Below are 21,148 nucleotides of genomic sequence, written 5' to 3' on the forward strand. Positions count from 1 at the left end.
TTCTGTGGCGTGTAAACCAAATAAAGCCATTTCAAAAAAAAAAAAATGACAAAATGTCTTTAAGGACAATAATTAAGCCTGTTTTCAAAGAGGTCAGTGAGGGGCGCCTGGGCTGCTCAGTTGGTTAAGCATCTGCCTTCGGCTCAGGTCATGATCCCAGCATCCTGGGATCGAGCCCCACATCAGGCTCCCTGCTCAGCGGGGGGTCTGCTTCTCCCTCTCCCTCTGCCCCTCCACACAGCTCGTGCTGTCTCTATGGTGCCCTCTTTCTCTCTAATAAATAAATAAAATCTTAAAAAAAAAAAAAAAGAGGTCAGTGTGTGTTTCACCTAATCCATAAAAAATAGATGATCATAGTTTTGAAAGGGAAAAAAATACTGAACTATAACATATAATCCTGAGAAATAATATAATATACATAGTATACCAAAAATATACCAAGAATATTAAGTGACCGGATTCAGTATGTCTGGTATAGGTCCTGGACATCTATATTTATTAATATAAAACTCCATGGATAAGGTTTATATACATACCAGGTTGAAACAACTGGCCCTATGATACTAGATTCAAATTATAAAGTAAGATTTTGACAAGAAGCATTTAAAAACATAACTGAAATTATGACTAATAATGTAGTGTTGCCTTCTTTCACTAGGGCAGCATACAGCCAGGCCCCTCACAAATATAGAAAAAGTTAATAGAATTCTATTTTAATCATTTTGATCAGTGTCTAAAGTTAAAACTCATAATGGGAAACAAGGCAATGGCAAATCCCAGGAACATCCCATGAAGTATATAAAAATTTAACCTCAATGGGGCACCTGGGTGGCTCAATCGGTTACGCATCTGCCTTACGCTCAGGTCCTGATCTCCGAGTCCTGGGATAGAGCCCTGCATCAGGCTCCCTGCTCAGCGGGGAGCCTACTTCTCCCTCTGCCTGCTGCTCCCCCTGCTTGCGCTAGCACTCTCTCTCAAATAAATAAATAAAATCTTTAAAAAAAAAATTTAGCCTCGGGAAAGCAAAGTGTCTTTTCTGATTGGACAACTCTTCTCGTGCAACTCATCACAAGTAACATATCAAATGAGCCTGAGCTTGTCTCTGCTGCCTTGGCTACCCTCTGTTCCATTTAGTCTCTCATGTCCCCAACCACATAACAAATATTTCTTGAGTTCGTAGCAGCATTTTTCATAATAGTCAAAAAGTAGAAACAACCCAAATGTCTATCAATGAATAAATGAATAATCAAAATGTTGTATATATGATCAAATATTATTTGGCAATGAAAAGAAATGAAATAGTGATACATGCTACAAAATGGGTGAGCCCTGAAAACATTATGCTGAATGAAAGAAGTCAGACTCAAAAGACACATGCTGTGTCATTCCATTTATCTGAAATGTCTGGAATAGGCAAATCCCTAAAGACAAAAAGCAGATTAGTGGTTACCTGGGCCTGGCAGGGAGAGAAAATGCAGGGATTGCCAATAGGTACGGAGTGTCTTTTAGGGGTGATAAAAATGTTCTGGAATTAAAGTGTGGTGTTGGTTGCACATTTTAATGAATATACTTAAAACCACTGAATTGTATACTTTAACAGGGTGAATTTTATGGTATGTAAATTTTATCTTAATAATAAACCTTTTTTTAAAAAAAGATAGTATGGAGCTAAGGCAGTCAGTGCCTCTGTCATGAGACCTATGGAGAAGCATGAGAGACCTATGGAGAATTGTTTCCCACTGTTTCTATCCCAGTACATAGTAGTTTTTAAAACATAGTTTTCCTTCTCTATGTTTTGAATATATATAAATTAAAATACAAGTGTTCATATATATTTCTTATTTAAGTTTATAAATGTTTCCTTACGTATTTTAGATGTATGTCTAGGTATTTAAAAATTATTCTAAGTACTTATTATTATTAAAAATTATATCTTTGAACTCATTTTTGTTTGTATAAATAAAGACTATAGATTTTTTTAAAGATTTTATTTATTTATTTGAGAGAGAGAGAGAGAGAGCATGAGTGGAGAGAGAGGGAGAAGCAGACTCCCTGGCTGAGCAGGGAGCCCAATGTGGGGCTCGATCCCAGGACCCTGAGATCATGACCTGAGTCGAAGGCAGACGCCTAATCAACTGAGCCACCCAGGTGCCCCCAGACTGTAGATTTTTTAAAGACTTTATTTTTTTAGAGCAGTTTTATGTTCAAAATTGAGCAGGGGTAGGGATTTCCCAAGGCTCCCTGCCCCCACATGGATAGCCTCCTTCATCATCAACTTCCCCATTAAGAATAGAACATTTGTTACAATTGGTATGTCTACACTGACACATCATAATCATCCAAAGTTCACAGTCTACCTTAAGGTTTACTCTTGGTGTACACTCTATGCGCTCCACAAATGCATAATGACTTGCAACCATCATTATGTATTCTACCTATTCATCCCTTCCCCCAACCCCAGCACCTAGCAACCACAGGTCTTTTTTTTTTTCTAAAGATTTACTTTATTTATTATTTTAGAGAGAGTGCGCGCACACCGAAGTGCAGTGGGGGAGAGGGGGAGAGAGAGAGAGAATTCCAAGCAGACTCCCTGCTGAGCATGGAGCCTGACTCCAGGCTTGATCTCAAGACCCTGACATGGTGACCTGAGCCAAAATCAAGAGTCGGAAGCTTAAGCGATTGAGCTACCCGGGCCCCCCACCACAGGTCTTTTTACTATCTCTAAGGTTTGCCTTTTCCAGAATGTCCTATAATTAGAATCATACAGCATGTAGTCTTTACAGATTGGCATTTTTAACTTAGTAATAGGCATTTATGTTTCCTCCATATCTTTTCATGACTTGATAGCTCATTCCATCATTTAGATGCACCACAATTATGGGATCCCAATCATGGGATCATGACCTGAGCCAAAGGCAGAAGCTTAATGACTGAGCCACGCATGCACCCCTCCTTTACCATTCTTGATGTTCTTGAGTTTTGGTCAATAAAAAAATGATTTTCCTGTCATTTTACTAAGTTTCAGAAAGGAGCAGAGGTAAAGGTGTATGCTCAATCTACAATTCTCAACCCAAAATCAGAATGTGCCAAATCATGCTCCAAAATTGCCCCCTCCCCAAATGGCTGGAAGCATTTTACACTTTTAGCAGCACAGCATGAAAATATCCACTTACCCTTACCCTTGCCAATACTCCATATTCTCAAAATTTCCCAATCTGGTTAGAGTAAACTTTCTTATTATTTAAATTTGCATTTCCCTGATTACTGCTGAGGTTCAGCATAATTCTGTATGTTTATTGGCCATCGTGTTGCCTCTTCTGTGAATGACCTGTTCATATAATTTACCCATTTTTGTAATAGGTTGTAAAGGGGAAAAGAACATGCCACCCCAAAATATGCCACTTTGGCATATTGATTGACCTGAAGGCAAGTGAGAAAAAACAGATACAGGAAGGGCTCTTTGGCCTTTCCCTTTCTACCTAAAACAGGGCATACAATTTCCCATGAGGAAGGTGCCGTCCCTGGTATCAGGAAGAAGAGAACATTCTTATCACTGGAGACAGGGAGTTGACACCGAGATTAATTTATATCAACAAACCTTCTAGAAAAACCCTTGTCTTTCATTAGTTTCCCTCATCTATTTCTTAGTCATTTTCCTACATTTTACCAAACCTAGTCCAAACCCTCTTTTCCTGTCTCGTCAGTCTCCATAATTTATTGTTCTTTATTCAAATGGTATGTAAACTCTCAATCCTATCCACTTCTTTGGGTTTTCATTTCTTATATATAAAAGCCTCACCGTACACATAAAAATGTTAACATCAAATAAAAGTTGTATGCTTTGTTCCTGTTTTCTTTTTTAAGTTTTTTAAAATTTAATCCTTGGGTCCAGCCACAGAACCTGAGGGTAGAAGAAAGGTCTTCCCTCCCTTACAGTAGCTTACCTTTTTTTTTCACTGATTTGTAGGCATTCTTGTTAAAACAAAAATTGCTGTTATACAATTTGTGAATATTTTCTTCTAATTTATCTTTCTCACTTTCTGGCATCCGAGTTCTAGGACATTTTAAATTTTGATATAATCTTGCTTTTTGTTTCTATATAAAGATCTTCCCTATCCTAATGTCTTAAATATGATTTAAATTTTCTTTTAATATAAATACAGAGAAAGACATGTATCATATGACCTCACTGATATGAGGAATTCTTAATCTCAGGAAACAAACTGAGGGTTGCTGGAGTGGGGGGTGGGGTGGGAGGGATGGGGTGACTGGGTGATAGACACTGGGGAGGGTATGTGCTCTGGTAAGCACTGTGAATTGTGCAAGACTGTTGAATCTCAGATCTGTACCTCTGAAACAAATAATGCAATATATGTTAAGAAAAAAAAAAAAAGAAGATAGCAGGAGGGGAAGAACGGAGGGGGGGAAATCGGAGGGGGAGACGAACCATGAGAGACCATGGACTCTGAAAAACAAACTGAGGGTTCTAGAGGGGAGGGGGGTGGGAGGATGCGTTAGCCTGGTGATGGGTATTAAAGAGGGCACGTTCTGCATGGAGCACTGGGTGTTATGCACAAACAATGAATCATGGAACACTACATCTAAAACTAATGATGTAATGTATGGTGATTAACATAACAATAAAAATATTTTTAAAAATATAGTTCCATTTTTCAAATTTAGGTCTTTAATCCATTTGGTAATTTATTTTTATGTTGTCAAGGGCCTTTTTTCCAACATCAACAATTGGGATACATACTGAATAGTTCATTTTTCACCCACTGATTTAAAATGCCATATTTATTAACTACTAAAAGTTTATATGGGCATTTTCAGTTTCTGGATTCCCTATTCTTGCCCACAGATTTGGTATCTTACTTATTACACATTTTTAAAACTGCACTTCACTAAGAAATATACTTCTAAGAAATTAAATGGGAATTTGCTAATATTAGAAAAAAATACCAACTAGAGATTGAAATAAAATGTTCACTTTAATATTTATCACACAATTGTTTACTTACACTTACTGAAAATTATAAGAAGACAATTTGTGCATGTCACAATCATTACTATTCATATAAGAACTACACATAATCATTTATTCAACTATATCAGGATAACACACAAGGTTTTTGTTTGTTTTAGACTTCTTAGTTAAAAGGAAACACCAAATAAGGATAATGAATTTCCAAAGATTAAGATCTTAACAATACAAATAAAAATTATTTCTAAATGTCTTACATTTTGACGATATTGAATAATACTTACATACTCTTAGTTCCAAAAACCATAAATTATAACACGGGTCACTGTCAGGGTGAAAATATATTTTTTTAAAGCTTCTTTTAAAATATGCTATTATTATGCTTAACATCACTTGATTTATTCTTGGCACATGTGGCATCTGGGAAAGTAAAAATACATTTTGCCAATTTTATGTTATTGTGCAGGTACAAGAGAAAGAGCACAGTTTGGGAGGCAGACAGACCTGTGTTCAGTTACCAGCTTTGTTCAAAGTTATGTTGTGTGAAGCTGGTCAATTACTTCTTGGCACTGGGGCCAGGATTAAACTAAATAATGCATATTTTAAAATGCATAGCATGGGCACTAAATGAATGATAGATCCTTTCCCCAATTTATTCACACTGAAACAAAAGCAAAATATCACAGTCTTATGATTTTGTACAACTTGAAAAACTGGAAAAAAAATTGGGGAATTTAAAAATAAAATTAACATGTTTTGAAAAATTATACTTTTAAGAAATAAAGAAAGCCTTCATCAGGTTTAAATATTTCTCAATAAAACTTAGTGCCTACTATACCCTGATTTTTTTTTTAAGTCCTAAAGTATGATAAAATGGTCAATGGTTAAGGACTTTTGGTTTTGTGTTTTTTCTTTTTTGTGCTACTGATATAAAAATAATGGCTATATTTAAGGCTCATTAAGTGATTGTAGTTGCCCTGAACCAAATCTAAATTCTTGATGTTGTACTATCAATTGAAACAGACCAACTGCCTTGAATGAGATTTATTTGGTGGCATGTGGCAGTGTAGCTTGTCTGTCATTGAGGATGATTCTTACATACACAATCACAAACCCACCTTTCTCATGCTAAATACTTGGTGTTTGGAAGATCTAAGATTCCTGAAAATTAAATTTAAATTGTCACTACTTTAGACAGCAGTGCTTCCATCCCTATTCTTGGATCTTTTGTCCCCTATCCTGACATCCCTAAACCCCTATCCCCTAAACCTAACAAATCGTCTTTCTGATCTGACTGAAAAACCCCTCCTTCAGGAATCTTTTCCTAACCAAACTCCACATCCCTCCACTTATGTCCCTGATACTATTGTGTAATTTGTATTAGCTTCAACCTGCATATATTATTATTCATGTTTTGCCTTCTACTTCCAGCTAAGATGTAGTCTCTTTGACTTTTTAAGCTTCCACAGTGTTTAGCACATACTGTGCATGTATATATGTATGTGACTGTGTGTATCCATGTGGTATGTGTGGGTGTGCATGTGTTGAATGAATAAAAGACTAAAGAACCTGGGTGGGTGGAGGGTGGGAACATTTCACAATTTTTCAGAAATCAAAGTTGCTAAACCTTCTTAATACTAAAAAAATCTGGTTTCCAAAGCTATCTCAGTTTGGTTTTGGACATGTCAATAATAAAAAGGCAGTGAAAAAACTGTTTAAAAAACCTTTATGAAATACTCCAAAAGGCTTTTTAATAAATTATAAAGAGCACCAAACCAAAATGTTTTACTAAATAGTGAGCAAACCTTTCCTATAACTTTATAAATGTAGACTTTTTTTCATTCAAGACAAAGAATACTGAACAGGAATAGGTGTTGTGAATCAGGATAAAAAAAGGCAATTCACTCTAAGTCAATATCTAATGCATATTTTGCAATTAATCTGAAAAGCCTTCTGTGGTACATACATATGTTATGGTAAGTAAAAGAATGATTTCTATCAGGATTCATAGATCTCTATAGTTGTTCTGATACTATAAAATATGACACATACTGAAGCTGCTATTTAACAAGAAAAGGTTTGTTTATAATAGCTGTTAATATTAAAATAGGATATAATAAAAAATTATTTTCAATGTGTATATTTTCAAATTTGCCTGACAGTGTCCTTTTGAGAAATCTGACAATTTGTAATTAGATTACAGACATTTGAATTTCACTTTTATGATTGAAAATATTACACGCACATAACAGACAATGCTATTAGTAGCTTTTTACTGAAGCACTCTGCAAGTTATATTTAAAGCTTTGCAATAAACAAAATTCATTGTACTCTTTGTAAGTAAAATTACACAACATATAATGTACGCTATAATTACATTAAGAATAAATAAACGAAGCATAAAAATTCTGTGCCATAACAATGGACTGTTTTAGCTGTTATTTTAAATGTTAATTTATATGTTTGTATTGACTACTAATGTATTTTAAACTCAAGAACCTTTACCTTTAAATAAAATACTAAAAATATCAAGTTTGGAGTATAAACATAAAACTTTATGCCTCTTTTTCTAGGTCATCTAGGAAATAAAATAAGCCAAATGGGAGCAGGGACAGTTCTTTCTGTTACTGCAAAATGCCTCCTTGCTTTTGCGTATAGTTCTATGTCATTTCTGGATGTTACAAGGTGACAAATATTATAAGATGACAGCTTGGCAAATTATAAGCTTATTTTATTGATTTCTTATTTGGAAGAAAGAAATTTAAACAAAGAACCTCCTTTTTTGGCTTACTCTCAATCTTTTTTTCTCTAATAAAGCACTCCTTGAAATGCTCACTATTAATCACTTTAAACAACACAAAATGAATTGGATTAATTTATAGAACTAATCACAATAGGTTATCAGTATAGATACTAGGGTGAGGTCCTAGAATTTGTTACACGTAAGGCTAAACTTGCAAGAGATCGCATGGCAAAAGTGGAAACTTTGTGACATATCCCAGCTTTTGAAATATAGTTAGAAGCCAATCGAAAAAGCCTTTCAGCACCAAAGGTATTGAAGTGCCCAGGAAGCACCTTCTCTACCAGACCTCTGTCCACTAATTCTATCAGACGTTCACAGGTTCCAACATAGTCACTTATCCTGCTGTATGGGAGCCAGTCAATCAGTGATCCATCATACACGACATCTCCACTGAAGAGAATCTTCCGGTCTTTGTCATGTAAGCAAATACTGCCCCTGGAGTGACCAGGCATGTGCATAACAGTGAGCTGTCTGTCACCAAGGTTGATCACATCCCCTACAAATGGAAACAGAGCTTACAGATAAACATGTTGTATACTTGACTTCAATCATTTAAAGAATAAAAGAACATTAGTTGGTTTTAAAGAGGTCTGGAAGGATGACACTTCTTTCAATTTTATTTCAAAAACACAATACTTCTTAATGATGAATTAAAAATAAGTTGCCTGTATTTCATTTCTATTGTTTGCTTGACCAGTGTTTGTCAAAGTGAGTTATGTGGAATGCTATTTCTGTAGGTTGTTGTGATACATAAAAGAAAAGGAAGATTCTGTAGTCAAATAGTATTGGAAACCCTTTCTTCAAAGAAAATGAAGCAGCTTTTTTTCTACAGGGCTTCTGAGAGCTTTTTACTATGCTAATCTACAGTATAAATATACACAAGGGAGATATGGTTGTACCATTTCTCAAACTTATTTGACCACAAAACTTTTATATTTCAGTACACCCATGGTACAATGACACAATTCATGAATGCTGCTCTTTGAGGTATGAGTGCAAAATTGCTGTTTCACTGGATTTAAACCAGTACTAACTTAAGTAAATCATCATAATTTAAAAGTCCCATATTGTTATCTTTAGTGAAAACACACACAGAGTAAAAAATTAAAGACATATAGTTAAAAAGTTAATAGGGGAATTAAAACAGTGTAATAATCATAATTTGTTAAACCTAAAAGACAATGAAAGCAGAAAAGAGGGATAAATAAGAAACAGACATAGAAACAAATAACAAAATGGCAGACCTAAATTCAACTACATCAATAATTACATTAAATGTTAATGGGATAAACATTCTAATCAAAGGCAGAGATTGTCAAAATAGATTTAAAAAGCAAGGTACAGGGATGCCTGGGTGGCTCAGTTGGTTAAGCGTCTGAATTCAGCTCAGGTCATGATCTCAGGATCCTGGGATCGAGCCCTATGTCAGGCTCCCTGCTCAGTGGGGAGTCTGATGCTCCATCTCCCTCCCCCTTTCCTCCCCCAACTCGTGCACGCATGCTCTCTCTCTCTCAAATAAATAACCTCTTTAAAAATAATAATAATAATAATAAAAAGCAAGGTATATATGCAGTCTATCAGAGAGGAACTGTAAGGTCAAAGACAAAAAGAGGTTGAAAAAGTTATACCATATAGAGATTAATAAGAGAACTAGAGTGGCTATATTAATATTAGACAAAATAAGGACTATTGGTGAAGGGAAAAGAGGTACATTTTATTAGGATATACATTAAGTCAACACACTAAAAAATTATAAATGTGCTTGTACCTAAAAAAGAGACTAAAAATTCATGAAGTAAAAACTGACAAAACTGAAATAAGAATAAACAGTTCAGGGGCGCCTGGTTGGCACAGTTGGTTAAGCGCTGGACTCTTGATATCGCCTCAGGTCATGATCTTAGGGTCGTGGGATTGAGCCCCATGACAGGCTCCATCCTCAGCGTGGAGTCTGCTTAACACTCTTTTTCCCTCTCCCTCTGCCCCTCCCCCGCGCTCATTCATGCTTTCTCTCAAATAAATATTTTTTAAAAAAGAATAAACAGTTAAACAATTATGCTTAGAGATTTAAATATTCCTCTCTGAATAATTTGTAAAACAAGTAGATAGAAAATCAGTAAGAATACAGAAGATGTGAACAATACTATCAACCAGTTTGACCTAAGTGACATATATAATATGCTTTATCTTAAAACAGCATACATTCTTTTTAATTGCACTTGGAATATTCATCAGGCTATACATAAAGCAAGTCTCAGTAAATGTGAAAGAAATAAAATCATAAAAATATGTTCCTTGACTACAACATAATTAGAAATTAATAACAAAAATAAATATGGGAAATATCCAAATATACACAAAGTAAGCATCACAGTTCTACATAACTTATGGGTCAAAGATGAAATCACAAAGGAGACTAGAAAATCTCTTGAACTGAATGAAAATAAAAATAAAATATACCAAAATCTATGGGATGCAGCTCATGCAGTGCTTAGAAAAAAATTTATTGCTTTAAATGCTTATTTATAAAGGGTTAACTGTTTAAAACCAAAGTTTCTAACCAAAGTTTTGATCTTAAGAAGTTAGGAAAAGGAGCAAATCAAATATAAGTAAGTGTTAAGGAATAAATAATAAAGGCCAGCACAGGAATAAATAAGAAACAAATATCATTAGGAAAAAAATCAAAGAAATCAATAGTTGGTTCACTGAAAAGAGCAACAAAATTGATATGCCACTGGCTAGACAAAGAAAAAAGTTACAGAAAACACAAATTGCAAAAATCAGGAATGAAAGAAGGGAAATCACTACAGACCCTAAGGAAATTAAAAGGAGTATAAGGGAATATTATGAATAACTTTAAGTAAACAAATTTGACAACTTAATTGAAAAAGACAAATTCTTAGGAAGAGACAAATTACCTAAAGTGATTGAAGAAGAAATAGAAAATCTAAATAGACCTATATCAAGCAAAGAAATTGGTTAATAATTTAAATCTCCCCACAAGGAAAAGTCCAGGCGCAAAGATGGCTTCATTGGTCAATTCTGTTAGTCACTCAAGATAGGGAAAGAATCTAGACTTTCAAAATATAGATGAGGAGGGAAAGCTTTCAAATTCAATTGTAGACAAAGACAATGTAAAAAAAGAAAATTACAAACCAAAATTCCTAATGATAGTTGTCTCAAAATCATTATCAAAATATTGGCAAATTAAGTACAGCAATTTATAAATAGGATAATGACCAAATGAGGTTTATCCCAGAAATGTAAATTCAGTATATATAAAGATTACTCACAACTCAATAATAAGAAAACAAAAATAAAAATTTTTAGAAAGGAGGAGAGATTTTAATAGAACCTTTAACAAAGATATTTGAATAGCAGATAAGTACCTGAAAATATGCTCAACATCATTAATTATCAGGGAGATGCAAATAAAACCACAATGAAATACCACTACACACTCATGAGAATGGCTAAAATAAAAAGAGATGGACAAAAACAAGTGTTGACAAAGATGTGGAGAAACAGGAACTCTTACCCATTGCATGTAGGAGTGTAAAGCGGTATAACTACTTTGGAAAACAGGCACTGTCTTAAAAAATTAACATCTACTTACCATAAGATCCAGGGATTCCATTCCTAGGTATCTACCAAGGATAGTTATAAGGGGCCAGACTCCTTTACAAGATAATTGTTCCAGATTTAAAGAGCCTCTGGGGATCACAAACCCCATTTATGTCATTTATGTATGGTTGGCAGGTAAGGTAAAGAAATTATAGCTAGGTTGGTGTAATAATGGAGCTGTCAGAGACTGATGTTTTCATAAGTGTATAGAAAGGAGGGGAGGGAAGTTGAATCAAAAAGAAATCTGTGGATAATTGCCAATGCAGGGATAGAATCTTATAGATCATTGGTTATATCCAAGTGATATTCAAAATATTTAGCAACAGATAAGTCAAAAGTGCCCACCTATCAAATAGATACCAACTGTAAGCAGTTGATAAGGCCATATGGCTAAATATCATTAGGTCTACCATTACCCTATGGCTTTATATGTGCCTCCCATATGCTTATAATGCTCACATATATAATTTCATCAAAACTTCTCTTACAAGAATCAGAATTGCCTATGAAATGTATCCATATATAAAAAAAATATCATATATATAAATATATAATCACACACACACTTACCCACAATATCCTTCCAAGCCGTCACCCTGACCCAGTTGTCATCAGATTCCAGCCATACTAAACTTCTCTTGGCTTCTAAATATCCTTTCCCATCTTGGTATACCCCATTTTTTAATTTCATTTTTAATTAAAGAAATATATGTATATATTTCAAATAAAATATTCCAAAAGGGCTTAAAATGTATGAAAAAGTTATTTGCCCCATTCTGACTCTATCTCCAATCCTGCTCCCAAGAATCAACCATTTTTTAACAATTTTTCTTCTGGTAGCTGCCTCTACTAGATATACCCGTCTCTAAATTTTTATATTTCATTTATTGATTTACAAATTCGATATACTGTACTGATTTCATTCATGTATTACCATTTCTTGGTTTTTAAATTTTAGATGATACTGGTCGACTTCCATGATGAAATATAAGAATTTTTAGCTCTCTTTACTCTTCACTCTTCTCCTACTGGCACTACACATGTATATATTTCTCATCTTCTCATCCTCCAAAAGATTAATGACTTAACTGCTCCAGTGTGGAGCTCTTTACATCTGGCATAATGTCATTGTTGGAGTACCATCTTTGCCATCATCCTGATGCTTCCTTTCAACTTTTTCTTGTATCTCATGTTTCCTGTATTCCAAGTCTTCTTCTTGCTTTACTTCCTTATTTTGAAGGGAGTAAACAGGATAAAATTGCATCTTAGTAAGTTTCTAAGTAATAGCATTTGGGAAATACCTTTTTGAGAACTTCACTGTTAGTGAAATGGATGTAGAATTCTAAATTGAAAGTGAATTGTATTCAAATAAGACATAGTTCTTCTTTTCTGGCTCCAAAGCCATTATGATCTGTATAGATGACTTTTTTAAAAAGATTTATTTATTTATTTAAGACGGGGGTAGGGGGGAATGGCAGAGAGAAAGGGAGAGAGAATCCACAAGCAGACTCCCCACTGAGCTCAGAGCCCTACCTAGAGCTGATCCCAGGACCCTGAGATCATGACCTGAGCTGAAACCAACAGTCAGACGCTTGACTAACAGAGCCACCCAGGTGCCCCTGTATAGATGACTTTTTAATTTAAATTTCTGGAAGCTTGATTCTAATATTCTGAAATTTTACAATAATGTGCATTTGGTTGGGTGGGTTTTTATTCATGCTAGGAACTCTGTGGGCTCTCTCAGTCTAAAAATTTACATCCCTTAATTATGGGATATTTTCATGAATTATCTCTATTATGCTTTCTTTTCCTCCATTTTCTCTATTCTATCTGTGCTTCTTTTATTCCAGTGTTGAATTTTCCAAACTGGTTCTATTGGTTCTCTCCTAGTTTTCATTTTGCCTATCTGCTCTTTCTTTTTTCAACTTTATCTTTCAGTTCTACTAAGAAACTTCTACCATTTTAGGGGTCCCTGGGTGGCTCAGTCAGTTAAGTGACTATTTTAGCTCAGGTCATCTTCTAAGGGTGATGGGGTCAAGCCCCATGTTGAACCCCACGTTGACCGCCATATGGGGCAGGCATGTGTCTGCTTCTCTCTCTCTCTTTCCCTCACCCTCTGCCCCTCCCCCTGTTGCACATGCACTCTCTCTCTCTCTCTGAAATAAATAAATCTTTAAAAAAAAAACTTCTGCCATTTTAAATTCCAAGACTCGTGTGTGTGTGTGTGTGTGCACACGCGTGCGCATATACTGTTCTGTTCCTTATTTTTAAAGCATCCTATTGTCTCTTGGATATCTTGAATACAATAGCTTCTGTCATCCCCTAATACTATTAATGATAATCGTCAACCCTCAAATTGCCTTATGTTATTTGTTTTAGTATTTGATCTCATGTTAGATGATTTTCTCAGATTCTTCATAATGCTTGGTTGCCTGTTTAAGAATGGGGGGTGAAAAGGCTGCTTGAAGCACATGCATGGAACTAGTGACCAAGGCTTCACTGTGGAGAGATCAAGCCAAAGATTGATTAGAGATCAGCATCTTAGTCTTTCCTCCAGGGCTGGATGCATTTCCCAGGTAAGATTCTTCCAATTTGCTACTTGGCGGGTAAAGACCTGGGTCTATCCTTCTTGGAAACTTGTAGGGAACATACACTCTCTCTCTCTCTCTCTCTCTCTCTCTCTCTCTCTCTCTCTCACACACACACACACACACACACACACACTTCTATTTTCCATACTGAATCCTGAGCTCAATAGTACTTAGCATCTTTCAATCAAGAAACTCCTCTGCTTTACCCACCCCCAGAGGACACACTAACCAGATAGGCATTCCAGAGTTTCAATAACCTCTTAAATGGCTTTCAACCAGTTCTACTTATTTTAGTATTCTTTCCTTCGCCGCCACTAAGGTACCAGCTACTGCTAATTCCTGAGCCTTTTAAGGTTCCTGCAGTGCAGACTGGATTGGCTCTTGATTTCCCATTGCTGCCAGAAGATAAAACGCTGACTCAGTTATCACATTTACTCTGCAGCATCTGAAATAGTTCAATATGGATTTACAGTTAAACAGACAAACCACGGTCCCTTTATAGTAGTCTTAGTCAGGTTTGGGATGGAGTCAAGTTAGATGTGTTTTTCAACCTGCTACCTTTCTGGGTTCTATTTTTTCTTTTTAACCTCCCCAAATGATTTAAGTCTACCTGTCATAACTGTGATTATTTTGGTGACTCTAGGCAAATTGTTTAAACATCTATAACAGGGGACAAAATGCCTGCACTTCGTATCATTTGAATATTGTGAAAAACAAAGAGACGTATGCCCCATCAAGAAGGTAGTATATTAACCTAAGGTTTATCTATCTTTTTATAGGAGGATACTATGTTACTATTAGTAGGGGGAGTTGTTTTTCCATCTAAGATGATACACTGGATGATGATCTCTCCTTGTCCCTCATTTACAAGTCAGCTTTTGGGTTAGTTATACCGTGCCCAGATTTATGCTTCCTCATGACAAGTGATCATCAGTTCACTAAATGAAATGTAATAAACTAATGACTTTAGTCTCCTTATGCTCTAACTAAAACAATGACCTCATGCTGTTTGGATATGTGCTGTTTGTGTGTGTGTGTGTGTGTGTGTAACTGTGTATGAATTTTTCATATAAGTATTTTGTATCTCCTTCCAGGCATCTGGATTATGATAACAGCAAGTTAGCAGGCCACACCATTCAGAAGAGAAAGGAAATTAATATTCCTGAGAAAAGAGGAAATTAGATACTACTTGAGAGGTGAGGCATTCTGCTCCTAATGAAAAACACCTTTTTATTTAACACCCTATTCTCAGTTTTAAGTGTTTGGTAAATATTAAGCTTTTTTCCCCCACACTTTCAAAGGCTTACAGGCCCCCTGCAGTTCCAAAATGCTATAATGTTACTACCATCAACTGAGATTTAGGAAACCTGGATTCTAGTCCTAGCTCTTTTCCAAACAGGATATGTGACCTCAGGCATGATATTCAGGCCTGCTTGGACTCTTCACCTATAAAACAGTAATTCTTATCATTCTTTCACCATTGATTTCCTATTGCTGGCACAGGAGCAAAAGTAAATAAATCAGAAGTAATTTATTCATTCAGACAAATTAATACATTTTAAATACTAATGTAAACATTTTTTGGTCTCAGTGCTACAGTGAATTTACTCTGAATACCCATCAACTGCATGGAAATCCTACCTCTAAAAAGTATCAATTTTACCAAGAAATACAAGAAATACTGTAAATGTACTTTTCTTTCATTTCAAATTGTCAAATAATGACTCCCACCTAACCAGTCTTTAATCTTTAGATTTAAAATTTTAATTAAAAGACTTTTTCAGTGGGGTGTGAGGTACAGAATCTTGCTTTCTATTTTTTTTTCTATTTCAAGTGATCAAGATCTCATCTGTATGATAAACTGATGATTGTGAAATATTTCATTATTTGTCATATTGGTCAGTCATAAAGTAGCCTTATTGTGCAACAGGATATTTCTACCTCTTGGAGTAACGTTTTAATAAATAAAATTGGCAATTGAAATGGTTTCAAGATAAAAATATGAGAAGGGGGTTTCATATCTTACTCAGAATTACCATAATATATTTATGGGGTAGGATTTATGATCTGCATGCTTTGATCTATTTTGTCTTGGTTCAAATCCTAGCTTTTGTCATTATCTTGCTTTGTGGTCAGCCACCTCGCTTCAAACGTGTTGTGAAGATAAAATGAAATCAACAAAAGTATTCTAAAAAAGAAAAGGAAATTAATATACAAATATTGCTATTGTGGCTAATTAGCTCAATTATTTAAGTGCCTGCTGGGGTTGCGAGGGCTGGGGCCCACGTCTATTTTATTTTATTCCATTAGTTTCTCTCTGATCCCCATCCTGTCTTTTACAAAGGCACAGGCCCAAGGCTATCCATGCATTAGTCCACGTACTTCACCATCACCGGAAATAACCTCCTTATTAATTTTTTTCAGGCCTTGCTTTAAGCCAGACCGTATATTGTCATAATGTAAGACTCACATACTCTACTTTTTATGTTCGCCATCAAGCTTTTCTCTAATGAGGCTACATCAAGAACAGAAACCTATATGGAGATTAGGATGCACGAGCAGATTGGAACCACTGCTCTCTAATGGCTTTCTAAACCTACAGGTGGGAACTGCTCATACCCAGCAGTGACCACTGACATAGCGGATGAAGTCAGCCGGCCTCAAAAGCACAGAGCATGTCATGAACTCTCTGTGAGGAGTCATTCCTTAAAAGTCTTTTCGCTAGAGAAGCGTCTGGAAATCAGACAGGTGTTCGGGAAAAGAATGGGGAATCCCTAGTCACAAGCCTCTGTAGTGTTACTACTGTATCCTACACAGGAAACTGACTAGGAGGTGGGGCCGGCTTTAATTCCAGTACTTGGCGTTGCCACATGGTGCCAGAACTGGCCTTGGCTCCGATCGAGTGGGCTTCTACTCGGGGAAGGGAGAAACAGTAGTGGTGTTTCTGCGATGTGACAAAACAGGCCAGCTTATAGCCACGCACGTCTGCAACATGCATCCCTCGAACAGTTTTTCCCAATCCCCTCCCTTAATGACAGAGCGCGTGCCCGTGAGGGCCCATTACCATCCTGCAGGATGAGGGTGGGCTGTACCGCCTGCACTCGGAACTGCCTGGCCCTCCAGCCGGGGCTGGGCGCCCGCACCACCTCGCTGTCAGACAGCCAGGTCACGGTCTCAAAGTTGTCCCCGCGAGCCAGTGCCTCGGCCTCGGCATGATGCACGGCCACCCGGTCGAACTGGTAGAGGCCTCCGGAGTGGTCGAAGTGCACGTGGGTGGCCACGGCCAGCAGTGGCCGGCACGCCGCGTCCTCTTTGGCCCCGTGATCCTGCAAGAGACCGGAGGAGTACAGGTACTCTGGGAGGCTGCGCAGCCCCAGGCCGGTATCTATCACCACATCTTGCTCGGAACCGCGCACCAGCCATATGTTGGCGCGGTTGCCCGACTCATAGAAGCGTTCCTGAATCCAGAAGATGCCGTCGCCCAGGGACTTGTGGGCGTACCACTCGAGCGCGGACATGCTGGGCAGAGGTGCGGTCGAGCGGAGTGGGTGTAGGCGTGTGTGCCTCCGGCAGGCAGTCCAGACGCTAGGCGCTGCGGCGGTGTGGAGCGGTCAGCCCGCAGCCAGGGAGGAGGCGCAGAGCGAGGAGAGGGCGGGGGATCCGGGAGACGCGAGGGCGGGGGGGGAGAACTAGGAGGAAGGACGCGCCGAGACGCGGCCTGGAGAGTCTGTCCGCACCCTCCAGCCAGGTCCGCAAAGAGCAGAGGTTGCTCTACCCGCACCTAGGCGCTGGAGTAGTCGCAGCTTCAGTAGCTGCAGCACAAGGGGGCGTTAACGCAGGGGCACCGCAGCACACTGGCGACCCAGAAGGAGACACTTTCTTCACCCCGGGGATCTGACTGCAGAGGCAAGAAGCAAGGCAGGGGAGGTGCCGGGTGCTCCCACCCACTGCGCGCTGGGAAGCGCACTTCCAGCCGGCGCGGAAAGAGTCAGGCCAAGCCGGATGGAGGAGTACGGCGCCTGCCAAGGGCTAAAAAGCTCTTGGCCCAGCGGGCGGGGCCCAACTAGGGAGTGGGTGGGGCTAACTGGCTGGGATCGGAACGAGGCTCTGAGGCCGCGTGGAGGGCGGAGCGCGCTTCTCCAGAGGTGGAACGTGTATCCGAGCGCCCGCGCCTTCTGCTTTGCACCCCTTCCTTGCCGGCCGGCACTTCGGCTGCACAGTTTTACCCAAGCCTCGAGTCTTAGTGAGCAGGTAACAGAGGGAGCACCTGAGGGGCTGGGAGGAGATGGAGAGGGTAAAGAGAAGTTAAAGGGGCACATGGAGAAGGTGGGGGAAGTCAAGGGTGGCGGTTCACTAAAGCGCTTCTGGATTGAGGGGCGTTGGGAGATAGCTTTACCTTTTCTTCTTCTAACCCTTCAAAATCTTTGGAAAACCGTCCCTTCCAGATTTTAACCTAGTCTCCACTTCCTGAGACTGTTTGCAGTGAGTTAGAAGGGGATTTATGCTCCCTAACTGATGGTAGATTTTCAAATCTGGTGACTATGATTGGCTCAGGCACGAGTCATTGCCGCAGACTTGCTGCTTAATGACCGAATATTCAGTATGTTTTCCTAACTCTTGGCACTTTACCCTGTATCGTGGGGGAGAGGATTTTTCTGATCTTCTGAAAAATGAAATTCTGTATTCTTTCCCCTACGCTCCTTTTTTTTTTTTTTTTTTTTTTGGTTAGTTTGTCTGCTCTTGGAAGAGAGCAAAGAAAGTTTATAGAAAGGCTCAACTAAGTAAAGGTGGAGGCAATCGCACCTCGTGAGAACAAGAAACTTGGATAGTGCCTGGGTGTGGCCCAGCCAGCCACATAAATCACCCCTACTATTAACACCAGGTCCCTGTTCCCACCTAGCACCTCCCAGCTATGGAAACATCGTTAGGCTTCAAAAATTCCTTTGAGAACTTGACTAACCTCCCTACTCAGCCAGGAAAAATTATAAAGATACCCATGAGATATATCCCATATTGCAGTGTAAAGCAATATGGGATATATACCGCAGTGGAAGTAAAAACTAGGTGTTGTAAGGATACAAATGGAAAGGATTGTTGAACAGTGGTATATGAGGACTTAAAGGACCACTGTTTGTTAGGAGAGCATGGGAAGTACAGAGCTTTCTGTAGTTTGGGTATTTTTCCTGTAGGCAGAGGGAAACTACTGTAGGAGAAATGGAGGGATATCCTTACTAGGCGGTGAGCTCAGCAATAATTCACCCAGTGTTTATTGGACTTTTGCTAGGTTCGGATTAGTGGCAGAGCATGAAAATGTGAATAAGTCTTCAAGGAGGCCTTCATAATTATAGATCCTTCTGCTTGCATCACACTTTCCCCTGGGTGTCTGTCCTTTCTTAGTTGGCCTTTCCATTTCCTGTGCTAGACTATGAGCTCCATGAGAGCAGAAGCTTCGTTTTGTTCTCTACTATATTCCCAGTACGGAGAAGTGGTCTGACACAGAGGGTGCTTAATAAATACTTGATGAATGGATAATTGAAGAGCTTACTGGAAACACAGACAAGAACTGACAATTACAGCATGATTTTTAAAAGGGTAATAAAAGCAGTGTAGTACTTCGGAAACAGAGAAGGGAGAGACCTACCTCCATGTTGGGTGGAGAAAAAGTATCATTTACACAGCATCTTAAATGATGCTGGGGCTTGCTCAGGTAGATGTGGGAGGAAGGCACTCCAGGCAGAAGGAATGCTACATGCAAGAGTTGGTGTAGTAGAGTTGAGAGTGGCTAGAGTATGGCATGCAGGGGGCAAGAGGCAGAAAGTTAGACTCAAAGCTTTGTTAGTTAAGGAGAGTGACACATCAAGGTTTATGTTCTAGAAAGAAGACTGGAGAAGACTGGAGAGTGAATTGAAAGGGAGATTCTGGCATTTTCTGGGAATTTATTTTTTCTGTGTTAGAGATCCAGGTGAGAAATGGTAAAGGCCTGAACAAAGGCAGAGGTGAAGGGAGGTCAACATGTAAGAGAGGATACAGCTAACATTCTTCTGTTGATGAGGGGATTGAGGGAGATGGAAAAGAGGTCAGTATGCCTATCTGGTTCTGATTGGCGCAATTTAGGTGTCATTCGTCAGGAAGGATACTGTGACCTGGCTTTCAGTGTCTCCCCCCAGCTTCCATGCCTGCTTACATCTGTTTGTACATTTATTCACCTAGCTAATATGTGCAAGGGACAGTGTGAGATGTGGATGACAATACATTTGGGCCATAACATAGCTCATAAAATGTCAGTACTATGAGGAATTTTAGAGATTAGCTCAGCCTCTGCTGCAAGTTGTCTTTATAATTGATTAGAATGGGTTTTGCATTTCAACTCTTGGATGCTTGGACTACACCCATCAAACTATCTCAGAACAGTTCTGAATAGGAATTTTCAGGAGTCATTCCAAAATGGAAGATGATGCTTCTGATTTTACTCTTTTAAATTCAGTCGGTTTTGCCATTACTAATTCACTTCTTTGTAAAGATTAAAGACATCTGTGGGATTAAAGAAGTCTTCAACTAGCCTGGAAGTATGTTTCAGGTAGCATAATGTAGATCAATGGACAATGGAAAGGTACCTGAGGCTCTAACTCAGTTCTGTCTTTGTTAGGAATTAACTGTGTCTTTAGGCAGTCAGCTAGCTAACCTCTCAGGGCTTCGCTTTCCTCTTTTACAAAATGTGAAGTTTAATCTGAAGCAGTGGTTCTTAATTTGGGCTACACATTGTAATCTCTAGGAAGGCTTTAAAAAGTCCTAAGGCCTATCCCATCTCCAGAAATTGTGATTTCGTTGTTCTGGGGGGAAGCTTGAGTTTTGTTTTGTTCTGTTTGTTTTTAAATTCTGATGATTCCAGTGTACATCCAGGTCTCCCAACTTTAAAGTTCTGGAAGTTTAAAAACAGCAACAACAATGTTAATGGTAGGCTGACTGATTTGGGTAGATTTGCTCATGAAATCATATGACAGAAAGAGAGAAAGAAAGAAAGAAGGAGCTTAACATTAATTGTGGAACTGTTGCTGTATAGAGAGCACCATGCTAGACAGTGAGGGATGTAAAATCTCTACTGTTACTACAGCCGAAGAAATAAACAGGAAACATAAGTGAAACTTC

At 38.3% G+C, this 21,148-nt stretch overlaps 2 protein-coding genes across 6 annotated transcripts in view; one reads left to right on the plus strand and one right to left on the minus strand.

Annotated features, from left to right (window-relative positions):
- Positions 1 to 4,975: 4,975 nt before the first annotated feature.
- On the minus strand, positions 4,976 to 17,924 carry MBLAC2 (metallo-beta-lactamase domain containing 2). Of its 2 annotated transcripts, XM_045898394.3 has the most exons (3): positions 17,419 to 17,924; positions 17,067 to 17,328; positions 4,976 to 8,286 (listed from the first exon to the last, which is right to left on the minus strand). In XM_045898394.3, exons 1-3 carry the CDS (start codon positions 17,518 to 17,520, stop codon positions 7,901 to 7,903), a joined length of 750 nt encoding a protein of 249 aa, XP_045754350.1. In that variant the 5' UTR covers positions 17,521 to 17,924; the 3' UTR covers positions 4,976 to 7,900. The 2 variants fall into 2 exon arrangements, with proteins under 2 accessions (XP_045754350.1, XP_045754342.1); XM_045898386.3 differs by having other exon boundaries at positions 17,067 to 17,923.
- A 171-nt stretch (positions 17,925 to 18,095) lies between these two features.
- The window catches only part of POLR3G (RNA polymerase III subunit G), a 59,570-nt gene continuing 56,517 nt past the window's right edge, over positions 18,096 to 21,148 (plus strand). For all 4 annotated transcript variants that reach the window (XM_064596360.1, XM_064596359.1, XM_064596361.1 and 1 more), the window contains exon 1: positions 18,096 to 18,253. The gene's annotated coding sequence lies outside the window, so the exon portion shown is untranslated. The remainder of the gene's footprint in view (positions 18,254 to 21,148) is intronic.

The sequence above is a fragment of the Mirounga angustirostris genome, unplaced genomic scaffold (genome assembly GCF_029215605.1).
Source record: "Mirounga angustirostris isolate CCGP_5_RB_7025 unplaced genomic scaffold, mMirAng1.0.hap1 SCAF_7, whole genome shotgun sequence".
Classification (NCBI taxonomy): Eukaryota; Metazoa; Chordata; class Mammalia; order Carnivora; family Phocidae; genus Mirounga; species Mirounga angustirostris.